This window comes from Chelon labrosus (genome assembly GCF_963514085.1).
Source record: "Chelon labrosus genome assembly, chromosome: 5".
In the NCBI taxonomy this organism is placed as follows: Eukaryota; Metazoa; Chordata; class Actinopteri; order Mugiliformes; family Mugilidae; genus Chelon; species Chelon labrosus.
Window position 1 is genome coordinate 29427536 of NC_140341.1, and position 25669 is coordinate 29453204.

The 25669-nt window shown below is 41.0% G+C and overlaps 2 protein-coding genes across 3 annotated transcripts; both read left to right on the plus strand.

The window, feature by feature from the left end:
* Positions 1 to 8: 8 nt before the first annotated feature.
* Positions 9 to 3479, plus strand: maip1 (matrix AAA peptidase interacting protein 1). The gene is made up of 5 exons (XM_084544279.1): positions 9 to 326; positions 472 to 543; positions 1273 to 1399; positions 2265 to 2409; positions 2502 to 3479. The coding sequence occupies exons 1-5, from the start codon at positions 12 to 14 to the stop codon at positions 2590 to 2592; spliced, it is 750 nt and encodes a 249-aa protein (XP_084400405.1). The 5' UTR covers positions 9 to 11; the 3' UTR covers positions 2593 to 3479.
* Positions 3480 to 3718: 239 nt separating this feature from the next.
* On the plus strand, positions 3719 to 20383 carry pgap1 (post-GPI attachment to proteins inositol deacylase 1). Of its 2 annotated transcripts, XM_084545397.1 has the most exons (27): positions 3719 to 4086; positions 5834 to 5987; positions 7502 to 7677; positions 8129 to 8300; positions 8447 to 8607; positions 8831 to 8883; positions 8968 to 9034; positions 9261 to 9366; positions 9580 to 9638; positions 9841 to 9924; positions 10128 to 10177; positions 10311 to 10362; positions 10440 to 10517; positions 11646 to 11721; positions 11810 to 11883; positions 11969 to 12020; positions 12098 to 12164; positions 12257 to 12362; positions 12454 to 12492; positions 12581 to 12765; positions 12962 to 13192; positions 13288 to 13423; positions 13604 to 13654; positions 13786 to 13997; positions 14841 to 14945; positions 15033 to 15173; positions 15476 to 20383. In XM_084545397.1, exons 1-26 carry the CDS (start codon positions 3955 to 3957, stop codon positions 15169 to 15171), a joined length of 2817 nt encoding a protein of 938 aa, XP_084401523.1. In that variant the 5' UTR covers positions 3719 to 3954; the 3' UTR covers positions 15172 to 15173; positions 15476 to 20383. The 2 variants fall into 2 exon arrangements, with proteins under 2 accessions (XP_084401523.1, XP_084401522.1); XM_084545396.1 differs by having other exon boundaries at positions 15033 to 20383.
* The last annotated feature ends 5286 nt before the right edge of the window (positions 20384 to 25669 follow it).

The following is a 25669-nucleotide window of genomic DNA, read 5'->3' on the forward strand; positions in this document are numbered from 1 at the left end:
GGGGGGGAAAGATGGCGCTACCCATGTTGAGAGGTTGTTACAGGTTGCCATCAACATTAGGCTTTGCTCGTCTGTTTTCAAATGAAAGAATCGCCCTGAACAGGTCCTGTAGAACGCGGCTACTTCCCGCGTCACCTGCCGCTGTGGAAGTAGCGGCCCGTCCCTACAGCTCAGACCCGGGACAGGAGAAACCCGTGAAGAACGTGGTGTTTATCGGTATCCCGAACCCTTTCACCTGGTTCCGCACCCGGATTTACTTCTTTCTGATCAGGGCTTACTTCGACAAAGACTTCCTTATTGAAGAGTTTACGGAGGGAGCGACGCAGGTGTGTTTAAACCTGGAAACTGAGAGGGGTTACCACTGCTCTCAACGACCACTGCTAGATTGGTTTGTTTACAACCTGAAATCCAAACACATACCATGTTGTATCTGCTCTGGTAACTATGAGGATGTTGTGTTAACTCTTGCAGGCCTTTGTCCATGTTTCCGGACTGTTGTCTGAGTGTCAGTTCAAAGCCCTGGATGGGCTCGTAGCTGAAGACGTGAGTATGGTACCCCGAAATACACACAGTGAACCGATTCCTATAGTTCCAAGCTGTACTACTTTCACAAAATGAATAAACGGGTACTACAGCACACTTCACAAATACAGTCGCTGTTCAAATCTTTAATTTACATTTTTGGGGTATTTTAGTTTCAGATCTATTCTGAGCTGTTTAATCACTATAAATCACTGTCATGTCTTGTGTTTAGTAGAAACAGGGGTTTTGAAAGGTCAGTAAATGTAAGAAATGCCAACCCAGCTCACTGTGCATCCCATAGACAAGCATATTTTAGAATCCGTTTCATGCCACGTAAAATAATTCTGACTAATGGCAACAAATGTAGATTTATAGTAGACTAGGCCAGTCGTTTGGTTATAATATAGCTGTGAGGGCAAGATAGTTAATCATTTACGAATCAGATCAAACATGTGCACTGTGGGGCCCAAGTATGCACTGCATCATAAGCCAACCAGGCCAGACACCAGTTACTCCACAGAACTATTATACATAAGAAAGACATTAGTAAAGACAAATTTGAGGTTGCTAATTAAGTTGTAATTTAAGTGTATTACTATTAAACCAAACATAATCCAGATATTTGGTCTTATATCAAAGAATACAACATACAGTGCAGTATTTTGAAATGCGTCTTGCTTTTACAGCAGGCTGGATATTTTATCCTGCCTTTAATCTTTTCACAAGTTCACCATTTTCCTGTCCCTGCAGCTGGTTGGAAAGCTGGAGGAAAAGTGCAGCGTGCTGCCAGCCAACTACAAGAAAGCACTCTCTGCAGATCCTGATAAGATTATGCACACGACACTTGGAGACGTTGGAATCTTCTATGATGATAATGGTAAGCAATATTATAGTATCAACCCCCTGGAGTTCCTTAAGGATTGTTTCATTAAAACCAGCAATGAATTTATCCTGGAATTGTTGGCATCTGAACTCTACTATACCTCATTCGTTTTTGTCACAGAACATCATCACACCAAGGGACATGTTCCTTCATTAAAATGAACACCCGACTGTACTCGCTTTTTTCACTTCAGTCTGCATTGACAGCCACTGTAGTTTCTGTCCTGTGCTCTGTTTTACCATCTGTGTGTCCTCACACACGGAGCAGGGAACAGGAGAGACCAGTGTAGTTAGGAGAACAGTACTCGAGTTGACAACAACTTGTTCTGTTAAGAGATTCCCAAAAAATGTCAATAATGTTGTGGCTGACATTGACAGACGTCGCCCCCAAACATCTGAAAGTCAGACCAAAATATCTGCGATGCATGAACACAGCAACCTGAATCTGGTAACAGTAATGACGATACTAGCAGCTCTGCTGATGGCAGGGAAGCTAATCCTGGCAAGAGCACCTGCAGCTCTCCTGCTGGTAACGTTACAACTACAGCTGTAGAGGAACAACAATGTCCAGGTGTTTAGGGAATTTGCTGAGACTTTTATTTTTCTTTTAAGTGTTTTGGTGTGCTGTTTTGAAACAAATCTTCAGTAGGAGGGTATTACAGGGTAGACTAACACATTGCTGAAATTTAGGGATTTATTTTATTTATTTTTTGTTGCCATTATAAAACTGCAGAATAAATTCAGTTTATGAAGATATTAACCCAATTAAAGACCCAGTTTATGTTTAATATATTTTTATGTGATTATTTATGCAGTGTTAATCAGCATCTGTGTTCTGTTTTTGTTTTGTTTTTTCCCAGGAAGAAAATTTGTCAGTGTTCTGATTCGTTTCTGGTATCTGACAAGCGCACAGCTTCCTGACGACAACACGGAGGGAGCTCACATGTTTAAGATGGTCATTGGAGAGGGAGAGGAAGCTAAGAGACTGCTAAGTGCAATTTATGAGTGAGTATGAGTATGGCTAATGCATTAAAATACTGAAAGTCTTTGTGTCTCTCAGAGAATTAATTCTGATCTTTATTCTGTCTTTGTGGCAGATTTCAAAGGGAGTATACTACAGGAGCGTCTCCAGATTGGACCATTACGAGGATAGAGCACTCCAAACTTTTGGATTTAGGTTGTTTTTGATTTAACTAGCCAGAGAAGGGGGGTTCCCTTCTGTCTGCTTTCATTAAACTGGGTGAAATCAGCTCAACATTATGCACAGAATAATGTTGAGAAATGAGCAACGACTCATCACTGAGCAGTCAGAGGAAATCACCAGGACAAAGTTGGACCCCAACATTCATTATGCCCAGTGCAGAACTGTCTGCACTATAACAGTGTTGCTGTTTTTCTATGTCACAGAAACCAGTGATTAGATCTTTGTGAACTCATTCTGGAAGGTGTGGTACTTTCAGGAATGAGGCCAGAGGAGTAAAACCATATTTTCAACTAACCAACATACTTATGTTAACTGTTGTAAAACTAAACACAAAGATATGATTGTCCAGATGCAATAGGCTTCTCCCAGCAAACATTGAGGATTTCTTGGTGGCCCTATCTGGCCCATATGATCTGATGACTGAAACGGTTAAAGATTTCTTAGACCTGCTGCGGCTGTTGAAGTTAAATACAGGAAAACAAAAATATGTGGTGTCTTCATAAACTAAATGTGAAACCATTCCATCAGAGAAAACGCATATTGCTATAAATTTCATAGAAACCCACATCTACAGTATCTGTGTTTCAGAGAAGAATAACTGGTTTCTGATTTTTATATATATATATATATATATATTCTTAGTAGGGAACACATGATTCTCTATGTACGACTGTGTGCAATCATTATAATGCAATTCCACGTACCACATTTATATCCACATAAAAATGTGTCTTTAATTTTTTTCCCCAAATGAAATATGATTTGTTGCACCCACATGGCTTTGAAGTACTCTACATGCTTTGGTGTACATGTGTCTTTAAAGGTGGCGGTAGCTTTATTTGGCAGCAACAGACCTTTGATTGTTTTATTAAAGATTTGTGAAATGAAACACGTGCCATAAATTCCCTGATATATCTTTTACATGTATTGCTTTATTACAACTTCTAACTTATAGTTGCATACTTATAATTGAATTGTGTATCTGAATTACTTGTCTTTAACGGATTTAGAATGATTAAAAACGGAAAAAGAAGATTTATATTAAGAAAGGTATTTAAAATCACATAATGAATACAATTAAACTGCTAAACGGCTATTTCTAGTGTGTAATACGTCACTCACTGCTTGTTCTCCCATTGGTCCATTTTCCTCAGTGCTTTCTTCCCATTGGTCGAGCAAGCTGCCAATCGTTACTGTCGCGTAGTAAGTGGTTCCTGTTGTGAGGTTCAGCCGGTGTGGGTCTTGACAGCCTGTGTGGCGTCTTGACGGGCAGGAAGCGTAAACAGAATGAAAATTGAAGTATGGAGCTATAAACACCTGTGAATTTTAGAAGCCAGACTTGAACCATGAAACTCGCCACTGTGGCCTTTTATGGTCTTGCTCTGGGGCTCCTGGCGGTTGGCCTGCGAGAGTTGCTAACTGGCTTCGAGGAGAACAGATGCAGTATGACCTATATGTTTGAATACCCAGAGTACCGGGTGAGTACTTGAGCTAATAACTGCACTTAAAGCATTAGAAATATACCAAAAAAAAAAAAAAAATGTGTTGTTTTACGGCAAAGGGGTAAATATATTTCGCTAAACGGTTCCTTCATTTCAACACCGAAATTAAGTGTTACAGGGTGAAGCCATAAGCTCTGACTGTCAGGTGACACCATTTACCTGGCAGAGGTGCTAATGTCAGGTCATGTGTGTGGCTGGGTTTCTTCTCAACCGCACTAACGTGTTTTCTCATTGGTTTCTTTCTGTTAACGGTACACAGCTCCTGTCTGGCTGCTAGAGTGCTTGTTAGATTAGCCAGAATTAGCTGTATTATAAAATCATGAATTAACTGCTGACCCCTGAACCCTCTCAGCAGGTCGCCAGCTGCAGATCAGATTCTCAAGGTACAGGCGTGTGTTCAGTGCACGCCCTGCAAGCCAGGTGAAGATGGCTGGAGCATGCTGTTAGTGTTAGCATTGGTAGCCCTGCTCTGTTCTTTATGCTTCCTAATGCGTTCATCTGTCCAGAAGTGGGGCACAGCTGCAGGCTGTGTGCTGTATGGACTCCACGTTTAGTTCAGACTGCTCGGGAGCATAAGCAGAGCATAAGAGAGTGCCATTTGTATGGAAGAAAAAAAGATTTTTGTCTTGTTTATGTGGGTAATGCACATGGTTTCCTCTGTCTCCCTCAGTCTCCTTACATGCAAATGCCCGTGATGAATACACTACAGATAAGAAAAAAATATTCAATAACAGATCTTTAGAGCACATACACTGATCAGGAATAACATTATGACCCCCCTTGTGCCTCCAAAACAGTTGTGACTCATCAGAGAATGGACATGGGCCTTCTGAGGGTGTCCTGTGGTGTCTGGCAACAGAATGTTGTTAGTGGGGGCCTTTGGGTCCTATGGGTTGAGGGGAGGGGCCTCTGTGGATCATCCCACAGATACTTGATCAGTTTGGGATCTAGTGAATTTGGAGGCCAGGTCAACACCTTGTGCTGTTCTTCATGCTTTTTTAATTGTTCCTAAACCAGTTTTGTGTGTGTCTGTGTCAGGCTGCATCCTGCCTGGTCTGGTCTAGGTGGGTGCTACATGTCTAAGTAACATCCACATGAATGCCAGGTCCAAAAGTTTCTCAGAAGAACATTACATTGTGACAACATGGTCAATGTTATTCACTTCACCTGAGGTTTTAATGTTGTGGCTGATCAGTGTATAGGGTGGGAGCAGTGTACAGTATGTGTGCTGCCACCTATAATACGTTGGTGATGTTTTTTAATGCTTTTATTTATATAGACCCTTTCTACCTATTTTACAGTCACAATGGCACTGGTGTGTGCTTTAGTGGGTTGGTAGGTGGGTTAATGTAATCCTTGCATGTGATCCATGCTGGGATAGAATCGCTAACCTTCTGGTTCATGGACAAACTGCTCTACCCACTGATCCACAGACATTGTTCTGGACTTCCCTTTCAAAGGGAGGGTCAGCTGTGCCAATGTACGTCATTGCTTCTCACATAAAGCCAGAATAAACTGTAGGTGTCTAGAGTAATCCAGGTAAGGCTGGACATAAACACAGGGAGGTGTCTGCCAGCTGTAGAGATATATTGTACACACATCTGTAGTTGCTTTAGAATGCTTTATAGTGAGACTGTTGATGTATTTTCACGTGTGTCCATTAATCATCTGTGTGAGACTGCACCTCCTAATCCGTGTGTGTGGGTACATGTTGTGTTCACAGCGTGTGTCTCTGCCTCGCCGCGTGGCCAGACTGTACCCAGCGTACGGGCTCTACCTGTACGGAGAGGGTCTGTACGCTCAGGAGACTAGATCGCTTAAACTCACCGGTGCACCCGTGCTTTTCCTCCCTGGAAACGCAGGAAGTTATAAACAAGGTAAGTGCACAAAATTACTAAAATAATAAGCAAATGACTATTGCTCAAAGATAGATTTCAGTATGAGCATTTAAATGACAAACCACCAAAAGGAGAAAACAAGGGAACAAGGGCTTTTTGTGTTTTGGGAGTGCTGGAATTCACAAGTACTGATCTTGGAAAAACTGCAGAACTTAAACAACTGTTGCCCAATAGTGGGTTTCTTTTAGTATTTTCTGTTGTTGTGATGGGGTTCTTGTGCCATTCTTAGGGATACCTACATCTGTAACTTTCCACCTAACCATTTAGGTTGTGCTTGTAAGTATCAAAAGGCGGGGTTTGTGCATATATTTTAGTTACTGTCATTCAGTACAATGAAAGAAATACACCTATTACCTATTACTAGCTCCTAACTTGTTTTGTGTGTGTGTGTGTATATCTGTATTTCTTACTCCATACACCTTCACTGTTGAAAAATGCATCAATGAGAAACACCGCAGCACAGGGTGACATGTTCCTTCATTACCATGGACGCACATGCTGTAGTTTATTTTAATTCAGTCCTACACTGTCCTTCTGCTAGAAATACTCACCACAGCACGTAGTTAAGAGATTAATCTGTAGCTGAAAATATCCCAGCACATGCAGTATTTAGTCCTGTTAAGTAACATTTCCTTATACTGCCAAACACTTTCAGAAAATGACAACATGACAACTGTGATGACAGGTTTTTAAAAAAAAATAAAAATAAATAACTTATATGTTTTAAAGAGGGATGACCTCAGAACAGATTGATGTGCTCAGGTCTGAGTACCACAGAATAACAAGAAACTCAGACTATTAAACAATGGGCTAAAGAGTTTTGTGAAAAATAATAAAGAAATAAATTGTATCATGTTTTGTATTTAATTAATATTTGAGTCTGGGGAGTTCTTAGAGACTCCAACCTGGAGTCTCCTCTGGTGACATTGGTATTTTCTTACAAGGAACTCACATGTGCTCTTAATATCACAAATCATTTATGAGATGGTGCTGGTCCACAGTTTTTGCTATCAGTTATGTGTAGGAGGAGAACACCCCCGCTTTTATTCATTTGAAGACAAACACATTTGGTTGTTGCACTCTGGTGATAATCGGCCGTGTGCTCGTGCCTCAGCATTTATTTTTCTGCACTTCTTAAAGCAAATATATTTTTAACAAAAGCTATTTTTCAATAAGCCAAATATGGATGTCAGATCAGATCTGAAAATTGCGGATTTCTAGGTGGTCTATGTGAATTTAATGAGGCTTTTTGACAGTAAAGCATCAGATTTATTTTTAGTACATGAATTACTGCCCCAAGGATGGGAAAGCACAATGACTTTAATCATTAAAATTATATTAAAATTTATATTTTAAAAAATATTTGCTCACAAAAGCAGCTGTGCTTTAATATTTAATTGCAGTTTATCATTTTGCAAAATACAAAAGCTGATTGTGGTGACAGAATAATTTCTCTATTTGACTGAATCAAATGTCTTCTTCTCTTCATGAAGCTCGCTCCCTAGGCTCGGTCGCCTTGAGAAAGGCTGAAAACATGGAGGGAGGCATCCACTTCAATGTGTTCACTGTGGACTTCAATGAGGAGCTGGTGGCCCTTTATGGTGGCAGTTTGCGAAGGCAGACACATTTTCTGCACGAGAGCATTAAGGCCATCCTGAGGCTGTACAAGGTCAGGCCTCAAATATCATCTGCTCGTCAGACTGGGTTACTTACACCAGATGACACATATTGCTGGTGGAGTAATATTTCAGTGGCATTCATATCACTTACATATCCTATTCACATCATGTATATATAAGCATTTTGTTAATCCTTCAGACTTGGCACTTATAAATAAAACCTTTTAAGCCCTTAGGTTTTGCTGTTGCCACAGACACTGCTACAGTAGTGACTCATATTAGTATAAATGATACGTAGCTATCTTTGTAGTAGTGATTAAAGAGGTCTTGCAACCTCTTATGGGATGTGAGGTGTAGTTCCACCTGGGGTCAGTGCTGCAGAGGCATTGGTCAAAAAAGCAAAAAATCATGAACCCTAATGCCAAACCCAAAGTGAACAGAAAGGTCACAAGTTGAAACTTGCCAGCATTGCGTAACACAACCAGTTTCTTGTCTTATTAGCACCTGAAGACCCCCCCTCAGAGCGTAGTCCTTGTTGGTCACTCCATGGGAGGAGTGGTGGCCCGAGCGCTCTTCACGTTACCTCGCTTCAACGTTAATCTGGTCACCCTCATCATCACCCAGGCCTCCCCTCACCTGGCTCCAGTGCTGGCTCTGGACCCGTACCTGCTGGGTAAGAAGAACTGTCATGTCACCAGTCTTGAATGGTGGCTCATTTATTGGTATTTGGAAACAGAGAAACAGCTGTTCATGACGGCTATGATATCAATAGATTTTTTAGTAGTTTTTTTTTTTCTACCTCTTTGTTCCTGTCTCTAGATTTCTACTCTGCAGTCAGACAGAAGTGGGTGAACCAGGCAAACAAGCTCAGGAATGTCACGGTTTTGTCGGTTGGGGGTGGTTACCGTGACTTCCAGGTCCGCTCTGGCCTGATATGCCTTCCTTCTCCACTAGGAGATCCCAATAAGCTATCACTGGTGGTACGATTTGTTTGTAAATCAAGTGACACTTGACCATATCCTTTAGCCTTCTTCCACCACACAAAAATGTGTAAAAGCTTATGCTCTATAAAAGGCAGAGGCAGTATATTCTTCCATGGACTGTTTGATGGAAAAGGGTTGTGTAGACTGTGTGTTGTCCTCATTTAAAATGTTTGACTGAACATTATAGTATGTTTCATCCCAGCTTTCTTGTTTTTACAAGGCCACTGCAGTTCCAAGGACGTGGGTGTCCACTGATCATCTATCCATTGTTTGGTAAGTGGCTTGGCTTCAGTAATTCATTTATCTTGGACTATATTCAATATTAACAAGAATACATCTTGTGTCTTTGTGTTCCAGGTGCAAAGAGCTCGTTCTTGCTACTGTCAGGGCATTCTTTGACCTCATCGATCCTCAAACTAGACAGGTCAGAGCAAGAAATTTTCTTTTTGTTCTTTTTTTTTTTTTTTTTTTTTTTTTTTTTTAATGAACCTTTTGTGAATGTAATGTGTAGAATTATGGAAAAATGGTACCTCATCAGATACTAGTGAGAGTTTTGAACCCAGCAAATAAGCGCATTAAAACATGAATAAAACTCTAAGCTCATTCATTTCAAACATATGTCTTACAGCTAATCAGTGTGTTCTTAATAGTTCACAGAAAACCCAGAGAGGAAAATGGCCGTACTAAACCATCATTTCATCAGACACCCTGTTAGGATGCTGGGGGAAACTCAAGACAACTCCATCTCCATCTCAGGTTAGAGAGAAACACTTATTACTTAACACTGGAGAGGCTGGAAACAGCTTAGAAATCCTGCAAGCTCAGTGCATACGTTTTTATTTTAATTAAAAATAAGAGTAAAGAGTAAATCATCTGGGTGCTTGATTGAGTGTAGTGTTAATAGGGTCACATAGGAGTGTCACTTATATTTGTAACCCGTTCTTGTCTTTTTTTATTTCCAACTTCTAGATGTTCCTGAGGCATGGAGTGAAGTTAACACACTACGTCTGGCTTACAGCACATCAAAGGTACCAGACTCAGACACAGTATAATAAACCAACTCCTTAATCACAGTCAGAACTCCAATTTTGTTAAGACTTTACTTGACTAGAAAGTAAACCAGTCACAGACATCTTAGCTTTTTGACTAATTATGTAAGACAACAGTGCTCTGATACAGACCTAAATATGCACTAATTTTCTTCAGTGGTGCTCTGCTCTTTACTAACAGGAAGGACAAGTCAAATACTTCCTATTTGCCCTGTCGAGTCGCAGGAAGGCCTACAGCCATTTTTACTGCCGGAGCACCAACCTGGTAAGTATTCAGAGCTGTTGTGCCTGTGTCATTCTTTACGATTTTAATAAGTGAAATTAAAAGGCGACCACTGCAAAAGCTACATATTTTGTAGAGTTGGCGCAGAGTAATATAATCTCACAGCTCGCACATTTGTCCTGACTTTTCAGGACATTTCAAGACAAATCATTGCATTAAATGGATTTAAATTTATTTTCCAACAGGAAATGACTAGCTGGGTGTACGGCTGTGTGCACAAAAACGGCTCCTCATGGTAGGAACATGATAACAGTGTACCTTTTTCCCAACCACCTATGTCGCTTAACTTTCCTTTGTTATTTTTCTGCAAAGTAAAAAAACCAAATGTATTTCTTGTTCTATTCATTTGTGCTGGTTTAATTGTCCAGTGTACATGCGGTGGATTTGTCCATGGATACTGAGCTCCTGCCACCATACAAGGTAATTATCCAGTGAGGAGACTCCACCCAATTTGTTCAGTTGCCCAATGGGTGCTTACTGTCTGTCATGCTCCTCAGGTCCTGATTCTGAGACTCAGTGACTTGTCTTCATTTACTCATCTGGTTGTTTCGGCCTCTAACATCAATGGCAGACAGGTACGTTATTTTACTGAATGAAAACCCTCTATTTTGACTGCTGACCACACCTCTGCTTTTATCCCTCAAAGTACCATTTATATATCTCTGTCTGTGTTGCCGCGTCATCTAGAGAATTAGTAAAAAGCTGAAAATTACAATGACTGAAGAGATGGCAGAATGGCAGGTTCAGTCTTCAGGTATGCTTTTCAGGCTGGTCTTGTTGTGGCTGGTCTTGTTGCTCAGAGCTGTGAGGTTTTTATTAAAGCACAAAAAAAAAATCCAGATTAGCAGGTATAGAGGGGCATTCTGTCACCAGTCAAGCTAACATTCTCATCCCTTCTCGCATCTCAAGTTGGCCAGTTCACAGAACAGGAAATCTGGGCCTGGACATCCATTATCTATTATCTACATATCAGCTGACGACATCAGAACAACGGAAACACTGGCTGATGTCCACAGAGGCCATCGAAGTCATAGCCAGGGGTTCCCGTGCAGTTGAACCAGTGCTTGTGTTCGCCTCTCATTATTTGAAACGTGACATTCACAGAGTGTCTACAGCTCTTTGTTGATGGCTCGCTCCTGGTGTCTGTCGCTGTCGGTTCTAGTCAGCTGGTGAAGCAGCTTCAGTGTTAATAGGGGGCTGACGTTACTATTGGCTTAGAGCTTATCAGTGGGTGACAGTTTAAGCTGTTGTACTGTATTTTCTATATCTGCTATTGAAGATGTGTTAGAAACATCAAGATGTATGGAGATCATATTATGGTGATAGTTTCATTGTTGTACCCCTGGGAATGCCATTCTGTCATAATGTCCATAGTTTGCATTTGTATTAAGGACACAGTTGGTTTGTTCATTCAGGCAGTAACCAACATAACCAGATGGGATTGCCCATGTTTATAAGACATTCATCCATCTTTAGGAAGCTTTCTAGGTCAGTGTGCGCAAGTCTGCAGACGAGAGCTGCTTCTTTGGATCAGTCTGTATCAGAAAATTTAGAATCTAAAGGTCAAACAATTCAACAAAACCATAACCAGTAGGACTCGTTTTTGTATGACACAAACTGAGATTACCCAAAACAGTTAGCCTTCATTACTGATGTTCATTTGTGCAAATGACTTGGTTATGGTTTGTCTGTCTGGTCTACAGTTCACAGTAGAGTGCGAGTGGCAGAGACAAGAATCCCAGACTCTGTCTGTCCCGGTGCCACATGTCCTGTCATTTGGTGAGTTGTCTTATGGTTGACACTGACTCCCAAACCTCTATAAAGGAATTCAATCCTTCTATTCTATTAGTAACTGTTGGATTTCCAGGATTGACTGCCAGCGATGTTACAATCAACTCCTCTGGACTTCTTCATATCATTGAGCTGCAGCACTTTCACCAGGTAAATTTCATTGTTTCTGCACATCCTTGCCAGCATCAGTACCCCTGTTCAGTGTCTACTACATTTTGAAAACCTATGTGTTTAGGTCTACCAGGCTTTCAGAATGAATGTTGCAAGCCATTGCAAAGTACATAAAGGTAAGTTTGTCTTTTGATACACAGTCAAATGTTGGGATGCTGATATATAGTAACAATCATTGGTTGTCTGTCTGTAGATAGATTGCCCAGTGTGTACAGAATGAAAGTAGCATGGTTTCGAGAGGACACTTTAACCACCGCCATGTGAGTATTCAGAATGTCTCCATGATGTTAACAATTTTACATATCATATTTACTTGACTTGATATCATGACTTGATGTGATCTTTCTGCCAGTGTACCATCAGTGACTGAGATCTCAGGGATGCTCCATACAAGTCGTCCAGATAACGCCTCATGTGTTGTCCTCCAGCTGCACACTGCCCCCAACTGCCAGTATAAGGTAATGGGCAGAAGACCGGACTCTTCTGCACTGATATAGTTATGGCAATTTATTCTGACATGTGACATTAATACGTTATCCTTTGGTCCAGGTGTCAGTAAGAACTTCATTACCCAGGGTGCTGGGGCAGGTACTGTGACACATTTCAGCACATTTTTCTGTTTGTTCATCAATTCATAGAGTGAAAGTGAAAGCCCTGGTCTGATCTTATGTGGTAGATCCTGAGGTTTTGTGGTCCCATGGTACCGGTGTACACAGCTGTAACCCTCCTCCTGGCTTGTGGAGGGCAGCTCTCCTCCATCCTGAAGTCAAGGAGATCTGCAGACTCGAGCCATGTGGTGGGCAAAGGCCTGCAGCCTCACAAAGTCAACCTTTCTGTTTATATTCTTCACATCTTACTAAGGTAAGTATTGAAAGTCTAATGTTGCAGTTGAGGGTTCATGTTTATTCCTGATCCCAGAAACAAAACTTTGACCCACCAGCAACCTTTTGGGAGCTTTTATTACATCAGAAAACCTGACTTTATTGAGACAATGCCTGGATATTCTCAAACCACTCGTGTTTTTTCCCCTTGTTAATCCTTTGGTTCCTTTCCTCAGCTATAGCTGGTTTCAAGATGTCTGGTCCATGTTTTACCTCCCACCTATGGATGCACTCCCACCTAATTTCCCTGATGGGACATTTCATGAAGGAGTGGCACCAATAGAAGAATGGCCCCACCTCATTTCCCCTCTGCTCTACATCTTGGGTGCAGCTGTGGCGTACTGGGGCAGCACTCTCCTCCGTCTCATCATACGAGTGATCTCATTAATATTAGCTCCACTACACAGGTAGAGTTGGATGTTTAAATGTCATTTGATACTGTATGGACTTTTGGCATTCTTCATTTCTCATTCTTGGTAGTTATTTTTCTTTTTGTCTGCAGACCAACTGTCTCTCGAGATTGTGGCACCTTGCGACTGCGGACCCAGCTCCTCATCACTCTGTGTCTGACGGTTACGGGCGGGACGTCCTGTGGAGCATTGTCAATCTTTGCCTCCTTTCTATTCCACCTTTATAGGGTGACTGTTGTTCACATCAAATATATGTCAGAGTAGCGTCAATAATTAATTGATATTTAATTCCTTGTGAGACTGGACAATCTACAAATGTCTGACTTGTTATCTCTATTATAAAGTAATTAGCATAGGCAACCAAAACTGTCATCATAGTGTCATCAATATTTGTTTTGTTGCTCTTAGGTACTAAGGCTGCAGATGACAGAAAGGTCTTTGAGTCACATGCTGAATCTGGTAAGATGTTCAAGTTTAATTGCTTCAGTTACAGACTGAGGGTCTGTAAAGAGCAGCTCTAGATGTGAATACAAAGCCAGTCCAACACTACAGTTTGAGTGAATACTTAAACTCCACCACAACCTCTCCAGGCACCCCGGAAGCACAGAGAAACAGAGAATGGCACAATTGATGCTGAATCCTTGAGCAATTCTAAAGAAAGTAGTGGTCCCCCCTTGCTGTCTGAGTGCGCTCTGCAGGAAGTGAGGGATGACCTCCAGCTCCACCTCAGCCTATCGGCTCTCTTCACACTACCTGTCATGCTCAGTGCTCCATCGCTTATCTACTGGATCCGCAACCTGAGGTACTATAGTGGTACAGTGATACGCTGATCAGGCATAACATTAAAACCACTGACAAAAGAAGTACATAACATTGACCATCTTATGACAATTCAATGTTCCGCTGGGAAACTTTTGGACCTGGCATTTATGTGGATGTTACTTAGACATGTACCACCCACCTACCTACACCAGACCGGGCACCCCCACCCCATAGCAATGACACTCCTTGATAGCAGCAGCCATCCCCATCAGGATGCAGCCTGACACAGACACACACATAAAAATGCTTTAGGAACAACTAAAAAAACATGAAGAACAGCACAAGGTGTTGACCTGGCCTCCAAATTCACTAGATCCCAAACTGATCAAGTATCTGTGGGATGATCCACTAACAGCATTCTGTTGCCAGACACCACAGGACACCCTCAGAAGGAACATGTCCATTCTCTAATGAGTCACAATTGTTTTGGAGGCACAAGGGAGACCTAGGCAATATTAAGAAGGCGGTAATAATGTTATGCCTGATTGGTGTGAATAATTGTACTTTTTCTAAAATCCATCTTTAACAAATGTGCTAATTGTCTGTGACATTTCTAAATATATCCACAAAACAAGCATCTTGAAGATGTTTCCCCACTCATCCAACTGGAATCTGAATTGTTAATACTTATTAACCTGTAAATGAAGATAATATGGCTTTTTTTTAAGGATTATATGTGTCTACCATGTTAGCACAATAGAGTAAATGTTTGCTAAGATAAAAAAAAAATAGTCAAGTAAAAAGTCCAAATATTGGTGAGGTGGTCTTTAGGCAGTAAAAAAAACAAACAGACTTTGTTAATCATATATATGTTCCTCTTCAGGTATTCTACTCTGCTGGATCCTGATCCTTGTTGGCCACACATTGTGCCTCTAATAATTGTCTACTTGCTTCTTATTAACTGCAACACTTTAAAACTCAGCAAAAGGTATGAGAACACCATCTCTGAAACACATAATCCCACTGAGCCTTCATTGCCTTACGAAAAGTTTAACTCTGTCTTAATTGTTTTCAGTAAACTCCTGCCTCTGACCTCCTGCCTCCCTCTTCCCTTGGCCATTACCATGGTGATCTTCTCTCCACTTCACCTGTACAGAGTCACCTACTTCCTGCTGGCAGCCCTTGTCCCTCTGGCCTTGTGTTGTTTCCTCTGACGGTATCTGTCTGCTTTCAGTCTTCTTCTCAGCCATAACATGCCTCTCTCTAAGCTACAGCCTGACTCACTGAAGCTGGTTGAGACTGATTTGTCTCTTGAAGACTTACTCTATCAAGCTGCCAAGTAGCAGAGCCATAGACATACATAGCCTGGGGAACTACCTACTCAATGTTAGCGCTAAAAGCTCCAGAGCAATTACATACACTAGGTTTTCAATGAGGGATGTAATGGCCTTGGAACATTTGGTGCAAATATGGCTCTGTTGGATTAAACCATGTTTGCCTTACTCTGTATATCTATAGCTCTGCCTTCAGGGAGCAAGACCTCCACAACCAGAGAAGCTACTGATATTAGAGATTCTCAACAGGGTGTTCATGTTGTAATGAGTGATTTTTGTTTCTGGTGTCTACAGTGGCATACACTGTGATCACAATGCTGTAAACTCTTACACTGCCTACTGCTTAGCAATGACTGTCGTAGCACTGCCACAAGACCTGTGGCTGTGTCATACATTAATTCCATAAGACAAATCCAAAGCAATCATGTTTACATGCTCCCTTATTCATTTTAACACAGTGACAGTGCCTGCAACATGATGGGTTGCACTGGAAAAGGCTTGAGCACATGTGCAGGTTTTGATATGTAACACAACACACCACTGATATGTAATTTTATACAGCGGAGGAAGATTATGGTCTACTCCATGACCTCTACAATACAGCAATGTTGCTAGGGTTTTCATAAAAATGGTCACACTCAAGCAGTATTCATTTTTCAGTGGCACTTACATTTGTGTCTAATTGCGGCTCTGCTTCGTAACCAACAAAATGTCAGGTTACTCACACATCCACTTATAGGCAACATAGACTGTTTCATGCTTAGAGGCTTATCTAAAACAACTATCTCATAGTCTTGTGGGATTAAATAGTAGTGACACAACTGAGCCTGGATGTCAACAGTAGAAAAGCAACTGGAAAATGCCCAAAATCCTATGTACCTGTTCTCATGGGAGATTCATAGCGCTCATTCTGATGCTACTGTTACATAATCATGCCTTATGCTCCAATTCGTTAAACAAAATAGTTCTTTCTTGACAAAAAATACTATTTTCACTCATCAGATTTTGCTCTACCATTGCATTTATCTCAAATTAAAAGTTTCCCGGTCTTATTTGGACTGGGCTTTTAATATGAAATGTCTGACATAAGCAAGTTATGAAGGTGGTTTGAGAGTTTTTGTCTTTTTCTGCAGGGGGTCACAATGGTTGTAATATATGGATTAGATCAGACTTTACTGTCAAAGTGAAAACACATGTATACAATTATTTTTTTTTTTTTCTATTTTCTTTCTGTGTTGAAGACATTTTTTGCTTGATCAGTGTCAGCAAAAACCATATTGGCGGTGTGTGTTTGATGTAATACTGCATAAAAAAGGTCAAGGACAGGTGAAAAACTTGTAAAACTTTGATCCAGAGACCTGCCAGCCTCCTCCAGCCTGCCTTAATGTGCCAAATTAGCTGTAATGGAGACGTGTTGATGGCCTAAATGCAGTTAGTGAGGTGATTAGAAGATAGATATACTAATCAGACAAATGGGCATCCAGAGATGGGACATATACATATTCATTGAGATTTTTTTCCATTATAGACACACATAATCACATGGTTTATCTAAACCATTTGAGGTTGTTTTAGTTAGTTTTATTTTTTAGTATTTTGATATGAATGAAGCAGTATGTTGTTTTTGTTGTTGGGAAAGCTTTGGGGTACTTACTTTTCTCTCTCTAGACCTCATATTTATCTTCAGTGGAGGATGAGGGATGTCTGTTCATTTTTGCAGCAGCTGCAGTATGGGGGTCAGTGAGAGACGTACTTTGTATTTAATGGTTTCAAGGATTGGTTAATATTATATTTAACGCTAATATTTATAAGTTTACTGCCTTTTTTTGTTTTAAAATCTGTTAAAATCTTTTTAATTTAAAATTAAAAAGTACCGTACTGATGGTTCGTAGCAAGTCTTTAAGTTAAAACAACAACAAAAAAAATCTTGTGACTATATGAATGTTATTTGTCCATATAAAAGAACACTGATTTCTTGTCAAACCATTTGAAAAGACCATAATCAACAGATTGTTATTTGTACTTCTACCTACACTCAACCTGAAGGCCACTGATACCTTCTCAAGGTCTAAATATTAAACTGTTCACAAATGTTCACAAAACAACAACCAAACAGTGGGCTGTATAATTTGATAAAATAACTGACTACTATAGGTTTTTAGCCTGGAAGTCACTCCATTGGGAACTGATTATGATCTGGCAAAGATCTGACAGGCCAATTAAGTTGTTTGGGTGGACTGTATGCAGTGATGGACAGTAGACATTGTGGAGTCCTGATTTGGTTGTAGAAGTATCTAATTGCGCAAAGAGGTATTTTATTTCTCTGTTTTGGTTAAAACATGCCCCATAATAAAATCCAAATGGTGTTACCAGATACATAACCTGATAAGAATAGAGTCTGCCTTCGCTAGGCTAGTACGTTTTAGCAAATGTTACTCAAACAGAAGGAAATTGTGGATTTCTCTCCAGTTGGATGAACACACATTCAATGCTGGGGTGAGTATTTCTGGCAGCAGGACAGTTTGTACAGAACAAACTACACTGTGTTTTCATGGTAATAAAGGAACATGACACCCAGTGGAACCATTTAAGTCACTAATGAAGTTAAATAGGTCTGGACAGGAAGGGAGCTCTGTGACACACAGGAATACAATATGTCAGACTTTGGAAACAATACCAAATGTTGGTTTTGGTCTTTTCATGGGATTTGTTTACCGGAAGACAAGTACAAATTATCACCAGATTTACTGTATCCTTTAATGCAAAGTGATAAAAGAATAGGATGTAACATTTAATCTCACAAGGCTTGTGAATCAGAAATGGAAAGAGTCAGAGGGAGAACCTGTGTTTCCACCATAATCATGAATGTTGTGATGACACTTGCCTGGTGGTGTGTTGTGTGTTGGAGTATGGTGTCTTTTCGTGGCACGTAGGCCTGCCTGTTGGTCACTTTTTGTGTTTTGTTGCCAACATTTTTTATTTATTTATTTTTTAAACCAGCTGCTTTCAGAATCACCCATAATTCAGTTAATTAAATCTATAGAATATATTCCATCTTAAAGGGTGGTTTCAGACTAATGCCTAAGGATTCATAAATGACTGATACCAAAACATCAGCTTTTGGTGTTCTATGATCTAAGAGTGCCGTTTTCTGTGTCTTCTACTATGTTGCTTTTTTCTTTCGTCCTGTTATTGCCCTCACCTCCCCTCCTGTCAGCAAAGCAACTGCTGTGCCTTTCAGCTTTCTTGTGTATGCAGTCATGCATCTGTTTCACACCGACCTGTCAGTTTCAAACCATTCAGTGCTCAGCATTAGTGTGCTGGCTAAATGACAAAAGGCCTACAGTGAATGATCTTCACTATTTCCATGTGAACGTACGGACTCAGAAAAATCTTCAGCACAGTGGTACAGACACTAAAGTTAAACTCGATAGGGACCAATCATGCTTGCCCATGCAGCAAGCACACAGCTAGAAGTCAACATGCTCCGCAAAGACGCTGCTGTTTTTCCCCATGTGAATGTACTTGCACTGAATGTCTGTACGTGTGTTTGAATTTATACAATTGCCAGTGGTGTAAGTGATCGGCTTTTCTGTGCACGTGTCCATTTGGTGCAGTTTTAGTGCTTTGAGATGCACATCGTCTGCCTCGTTGTGAACTGGTGGCACACACCACTTCGTAGAATAAATTACTAGAGACCAGAGTTTTATGTTTTCTAAGAATATACTTGTGATTTGTATCGGTGTTCACTGTGATCACGTCCTTCCAGATGTTCACATTTCCATTGGAGGGTTTTCCTTTCCAAACTGAAACGTCCACATTCATCCACATGTCATTTTCAATTTGCTGTTTTGAACTATTTGACATCTTTGTTTTTTCCTAATACTATCACTTTATCTCTTATCTGTTCCAGTTCAGATAAAGTGAATTAGAACACACTAAAAAAATATCATCTGCTCCACTCAGACAAATGAATCATTATATCCATCCATCCAAATTTCTTTTTAACATTAGTGTAGTTTTTTTTATCCTGCTGCCCCTTTCCTAGACATTACTATTAGATGACCAAACTAATGATCTACAATGAACTACAATTCAGTAACAAAGCTGATCATTGATTCTTTGCGGTTGCATTCATTATCATTTTCTATGCCAAGTAAGTCATATAAACCAGTGACTAATAACGGAAGTAAAACTCATATTAAATGTTTCTACTATGTGTGCTTTAAACTCTTGCTTCTGTCTAGAAGGACTTTAAAACCTGTAAACCTCCTGCTAGCTGATCATTGTTGTGCCGACTGGTCGGTCCTCTGACATGCCAGACAGTTAGGTGAACGAAAATTAAAATGTACCACATCTGTTTTCTTTTCTTTCTACTTTCTGGTGAGGCGCTAGCAGGGACGAGTGTTTAATCCTCAGGTTTATGTGCCGTGTGTTGAAACTGGTTGCTTTGATGTTTTTATATTTCTCACATTTTTATCTGATGTCACTGTAAATGGGCAATTTTCTGGCACCATTGTCGTTTCAATAAAACCAAGAAAATAACTGTTGTTTTATTTATTTTTTTAAAAGGACATGAAATTAAAATCGAACTACAAGTTCTGGCTGTACTAATAAGAATGATTAAAGTTTGGTTTATACTTGTGAGTCAAATCTACGCTGAGCCTATGGCCTACCCTACACCTTGGTGAGCAATTATACAGTGGTATGTCTCAGTCTCCTAGTAATTATGCTGCTAAAATGCAGGCTAGCCGTAAAAGTCCTGTGCCACTATGTTGGGCTATAGACTATGGCAACTGGAACTAAGTGAATCATGTTGAAGTTTGAGCTCATAAATGTTACTTTTACTAAAATCTTTGCAGTGCAGAAAAGAGAGAATACTTCTGAGTAGATGTTGGTGATGACCATTAAACTGACTGAGGCAGAAGGAGTGTGAACTCTGTGCATGTTTGGTCATTGAAAGACATGGAAGAGGAAATACATTTCAGATATTTTCCAATATTAGCAGGTAGATTTGGTATATCATCTCCAAATCCAACAAGATCCACTCAGTTTAACACAGTTTGTAGTAGGAAATACGATGTTTCAAGCAGTCCAGTCACAGTTGTTGGCAGTTGGCATGCAGTTACATTTCCGGAGAATGCATACCGTACCTGTAAATTTGATGCAGAAGTATAAATTAAACTTCAGGTGTAAGTTGAGTGAAAACCAAATCAATCACTGTACACACCCAGCCCAGAGAAGAGCTGTAGCTACCTGTTACCACAGGCTTTAATGGCTACATTTTGTCACAAGTAACCTCAAATGGACAGAAAAAAAATCATGTGTTCAGTACAGATTTACTGTGTTTCCTGTGAACACATTGTGTAGTGGGTTATGCAGCCATGCATCTTAAAGTAGAGGGAATTTAATTAGGTTTGCTCAAGGTTTGCTTAGGTTTTTATTACATGTATTTATCTTTCAAGATGTTTTTCTAATTTCATTTTTCATTCATTATTCCTTCCCTGATGCATAATTGTACATGTTTAATGACAGCTTGTGCTTACATAACATTGAACTATAAGCCACTTCCAGGATAGGAGCTTGAGCTAACTGTAGCCACTTGTCCTACGCCATAAAACCTGGAGCAGACACTGATCGATGCTTAATGAAGGAGGGAATGAGAAGGCCTTTTCTCTATAGAACTAAAAGGTAGGTGGCACAGCGGCATGGTGGTTAGCACTGATGCCTTAGAGCCAGAAGGTCCCGGGTTCGAATCCATGGAGTTTGCAAGCTTGCATGTTCTCCCAGTGTCTGCGTGGGTTCTCTCCGGGTACTCCGGTGATTCTAAATTGGCCATGAGTGTGAGTGTGAATGGTTGTCTGTCTCTCTGTGTTAGACCTGAGATAGACTGGCGACCTGTCCAGGGTGTACCCCACCTCTTGCCCAAAGACAGCTGGGATAGGCTCCAGCAGACCCCGCGACCCTTAACAGGAACAAGCACTTACAGAAGATGAACGAATGAATGAACTAAAAGGTACAACAGTATTGAAATAGATTAGAGCTGTGCTTTCTTAATGCATACTCAAATACAGACTTGGGCTACACAAACATACATGTTTTTTCAAAATGTGTACTGGTTACATGTTCTATGTGTTTCAGGTTCAGGCTCATTAGTCATTTATTTAGCCTATTTTGTTACTGGACTTGTATGTGAACTTTTTGCCCTCACTACTCCCGGCATCTATTCAAAGGGTTGCCATAAATTAGATCAAGTTGGTTACATGAGATGTTTGTTTGTTTTTCTTTTTTAAATTAAGGCTGGATAACGCAGCTGCTGGTCCTCTATTACCATCCACCTGCTGCAACAGTCTAGTCCACTTCACTGCTGCTCATCAGTTTCACCATTTGTACCTCGCCTCCTTTCCAGGGGTTCTTGCTGCACCTCTTCTGACCAGACAGAGGGGGGCTCTGTGTCCATAACAGCAGCTAGGTAGACATGGATGAATGAATCTAGCCCGTTGGTGCACTATCCATGGTTCCACTGAGGTGTCTCCTCTCACACAGGAGCACACAGGTACATTCATTAATGCTCATTAATGCTGTAATATGTGCAGTTCACAGGCTGTATTCGCCTATGTGCTTACTTTGGAAAGATGGTATGCTGATAATGGCAGAAGAACAGTTTTGATTATTTACTTGAGAAGTACAATAAGACGGTATAAGTGTTCAAAATGTTACCTGAAGAATAGAAAAGAAGGCTGAGAAATGCTTCGGATTACATTCTGAAACATAGACTTATAAATCCTGATTTACAACTTTTTGTACTAGCAGTTCTAACAGAGTATGGAGTTGTAGAGAATATGACATAAAGTATAAGTGGGGATGATATGTGAATGTATGCAAAGTACACTGTATATAGTGAGCAGCAGTATTACATTTGTAAGGGTCTTATACACTAAGTATATTTAATTATAGGTTACCTGTTTGATTATTACAGGATACAGTATGACCATTACTGCAAGCTACAGATTGCAAGCATGGGTGAATATGGGCTGATAAAGTTGGCAGGATTTTATAAATATACTGTCATTTTCTTTCAAACTTAATATTTAATAATGAATTAGCGACACTGGAGAGCTACACACAACAAATAATACTGGCAAAAGGTAGTTTGTTCACTTTACTGAAAAACTATATGATGGGTGCAGGCTCTCCTACAGAGGCTGCACTAAGGCAGACTTCTCACAACTTGTCCGTATTCACTCACTGGTTGGTTTTGACACAGGAAGACGGTTTTGAAGAGTAATCCGTCATGTAATCAGGTTTGGCTCTCCCTGAAGATGCAGTGGAAAACAAGCTGCCTTTGGTCTGTGTACAGCGTTCTTTTCCATCTCAGGAACGTGTTGCCAAATTTTCTTTGTAATTGCAGGTTATGTTAGCCTGGGGTTGCCAGATTTCAACCATGGGGTTACTTGTATTTCATTATGGGATTCAACAAATACAGAGGAACGCGTGTATGACTGTGTTCCTTTTTTGTCCATCACCACATAAAGAACGCCAATTTGACTGGACTGGAGATATTTCCTGGAGCATAATCAGTTCTCAACAGAGCGACTTTCTGCCACAAAGACATTGTGGGCAGGGACGAGAGTCTGACTTCCAGGTATACTTTAAAGTGGTAACTGTTCTACTCTTGTTCCCCAGAGCTCGCTAACTGTTATACAACTACATGTAATGCTGTAATTGTAATGTAATGTAATTATTAGTACACACAATGTCCGTTGAAAATCTTCATTAATTACACTGTTTGTTGAATGGACAAGTAATCCATATGCGATTTCAGTGTTGCACAGGTCATAAAAATAAATGCATGTAAATAATGTATTATTTGATGCATACACTGAAGGGGATCAAAGCATCCTAACCACTATGTATGTTACATCCTAACTATTCATAATACACCGATCAGGCATAACATTATGACCACCTTCCTAATATTGTGTAGGTCTCCCTTGTGCCTCCAAAACAGTTGTGACTCATCAGAGAATGGACATGGGCCTTCTGAGGGTGTCCTGTGGTGTCTGGCAACAGAATGTTGTTAGTGGGGGCCTTTGGGTCCTATGGGTTGAGGAGAGGGGCCTCTGTGGATCATCCCACAGATACGTGATCAGTTTGGGATCTAGTGAATTTGGAGGCCAGGTCAACACCTTGTGCTGTTATTCATGTTTTTTTAGTTGTTTCTAAACCATTTTTGTGTGTGTGTCAGGCTGCATCCTGCTGGGGATGGCTGCTGCCATCATGGAGTGTCATTGCTATGGGGTGGGGGTGTCTGGTCTGGTCTAGGTGGGTGCTACATGTCTAAGTAACATCCACATGAGTGTGTTTGTTGTAAATCATACTATTACGAGATTTATAGAAAATATTAGTCTGCAAAGTAGTGGCCTGACTAGCACCCAATTTTTAAGACTGAACTGTAAGAAAGTATTCTAAACTGAGAATGTAAAGACCAAGTAGGCCTGCAGTTGGTCAACATCGCTCTTAAACACAGATGTTGATTGGGTGTATCTGTGGTCTGTAATTGTTCCACAGGTTGACTACATCCAGTGCAGTCTCTCTTTCTCTCTGTCTCTGTACAGGACGTGTGTTGAGTCACCGCCCACCCTGCATTTCCCCACATTAACATTCAGTGTATATACTGTAGCGCATGTTAGATAAAACTACATCTCAGGCACGACACATATGGTCCTCTGAATAAATCCCTCCGCGCCCCGAGCGAGAGGAGTCATTCCACTGCAAACAACCAAACATTACGCCATCCTCCGGTAGGCTACGGTTTTTTTTCTTTAAGACTGGCAGCAGTCGGATCCTCTGCCCAGTCACATTTAGTGCATCCGCCGGGACTGCTGGGAGGACGTAGGAACTGACTGCAGTGTATTACGATGCAGAGAAGGGGAATAAGGATCTGATTCCGTTATGAGCTGCATGCTTTAAACCCTCAGCAGCAGCAGCAGCAGAGTCCTGTGCGGACAGAGTGCAGGGAGGCGGTGGCGGAGTTTATGCGCACACCTCTGGGCACTGCTGCCGAAGAGGAACCGAAGTGCCTCTGCAGCGCCGCAGCTTTTTTAGAGGGATACCGTCTCGATACGTGACTCCGAGCCCAAAGCTGCCCTGGATCTGAGAGGGGAGGGGGTGGGCATAGCGCGGCACCCCGCCCGTCTCGCCTCATTTTGGACTGCAGGGAAAACGACCTAAACCGTGATATCCCCCGCGCAGAAACCACCGAGCAGGTGTTGGTGGCAGCGCCGTCACCCGTTTTCCACCATCCCACACCTCTGCGCCAAAGGTAAGCTCTGACACCGTCAGGAATGGGGGGGGGGGGGGGGGGGACTGTGTAGGTGTTCATGGCTTCCAGCAGCGATGATGATAGCGATGATAATGATGATGAAGATGCTCAGAGCAGCTGAACCGGTCATTAAACACCCGCAGCGTCGCCTGCGTGTATCGAGTTTGGTTTGTGTTGTTGTTTTGCACAGAGAGGGGAGATAACTGATCGATGTCGCTTCGATGCATGCGTCTTGTGGAAGAGATGCATGAAAAGAAAATGACGTAGGGAATTCCCACAGTAATCCAATAGCGCGCGATGACACCTGCACATTCCGCCAGTGCGGTGCCTGTATGGCCCGCTCGCTCATGTGCGCAGAGCGGCCGCGCACGGATTGACTTGGAATGATTAAACTTGGAGACAAACTGTTATGTAACGGGATTTTGCTGACGTGATTTCGCCGTGAGCTGGGGGTTACCTTCACGTCTGCTCTGTTCAGTTAGCCCGTGTTTACAATCATGTGATCGGTTATCACCCACTAGTGAAGCCCACTGGCACCTACACTGTAATCCAATCATGTCGTGGTCATAATTGACATTGGCTGCTGTAGGAGGGCCTGTAGTGTCTAAAATCTCCTTTGATATATATATATATATATATATAGCAGTGATCTGCCTCCAAGTCTCCAAGGTAGGGTTTAGGCAAAACATGCAAAATATGATAGATTATAGAAATCCTTTATCTGAGTTCAGATCAGTTCAGACTTCCTCATTTGACAGAATTTGACAAAGGGTGGATGTTTGGTCCTGATTGATTACATACAGAAGCTATAATGTAATTTCCAGGTGGGACTGAAAAGTGAATATGCCAGTCTTTAAGACTTCTTTAAACTTCTTTTAATTGTGGATGTGTAGATATACACATCCACAATTAAAAAAAAAAAAAAAAGATAATTTATCGGTAAAAAATGGGCAGGATATTGGCACTTAAATCTCCATTGGTTTGTATCTACTAATATTTTCTGCATACACACACTAGCGATATTTCTATCCCTTTGCACAACCCTAATCCGTC

Bases quoted from the DNA above. Each gene is read 5' to 3' on its own strand.
- maip1 (XM_084544279.1), top strand. From the start codon at position 12: ATGGCGCTACCCATGTTGAGAGGTTGTTACAGGTTGCCATCAACATTA. The intron at 327-471 runs GTGTGTTTAAAC...TAACTCTTGCAG, and splicing joins TTACGGAGGGAGCGACGCAG to GCCTTTGTCCATGTTTCCGG. The intron at 544-1,272 runs GTGAGTATGGTA...CTGTCCCTGCAG, and splicing joins ATGGGCTCGTAGCTGAAGAC to CTGGTTGGAAAGCTGGAGGA.
- pgap1 (XM_084545396.1), top strand. From the start codon at position 3,955: ATGAAACTCGCCACTGTGGCCTTTTATGGTCTTGCTCTGGGGCTCCTG. The intron at 10,178-10,310 runs GTAGGAACATGA...TTAATTGTCCAG, and splicing joins CACAAAAACGGCTCCTCATG to TGTACATGCGGTGGATTTGT. The intron at 11,884-11,968 runs GTAAATTTCATT...CTATGTGTTTAG, and splicing joins AGCTGCAGCACTTTCACCAG to GTCTACCAGGCTTTCAGAAT.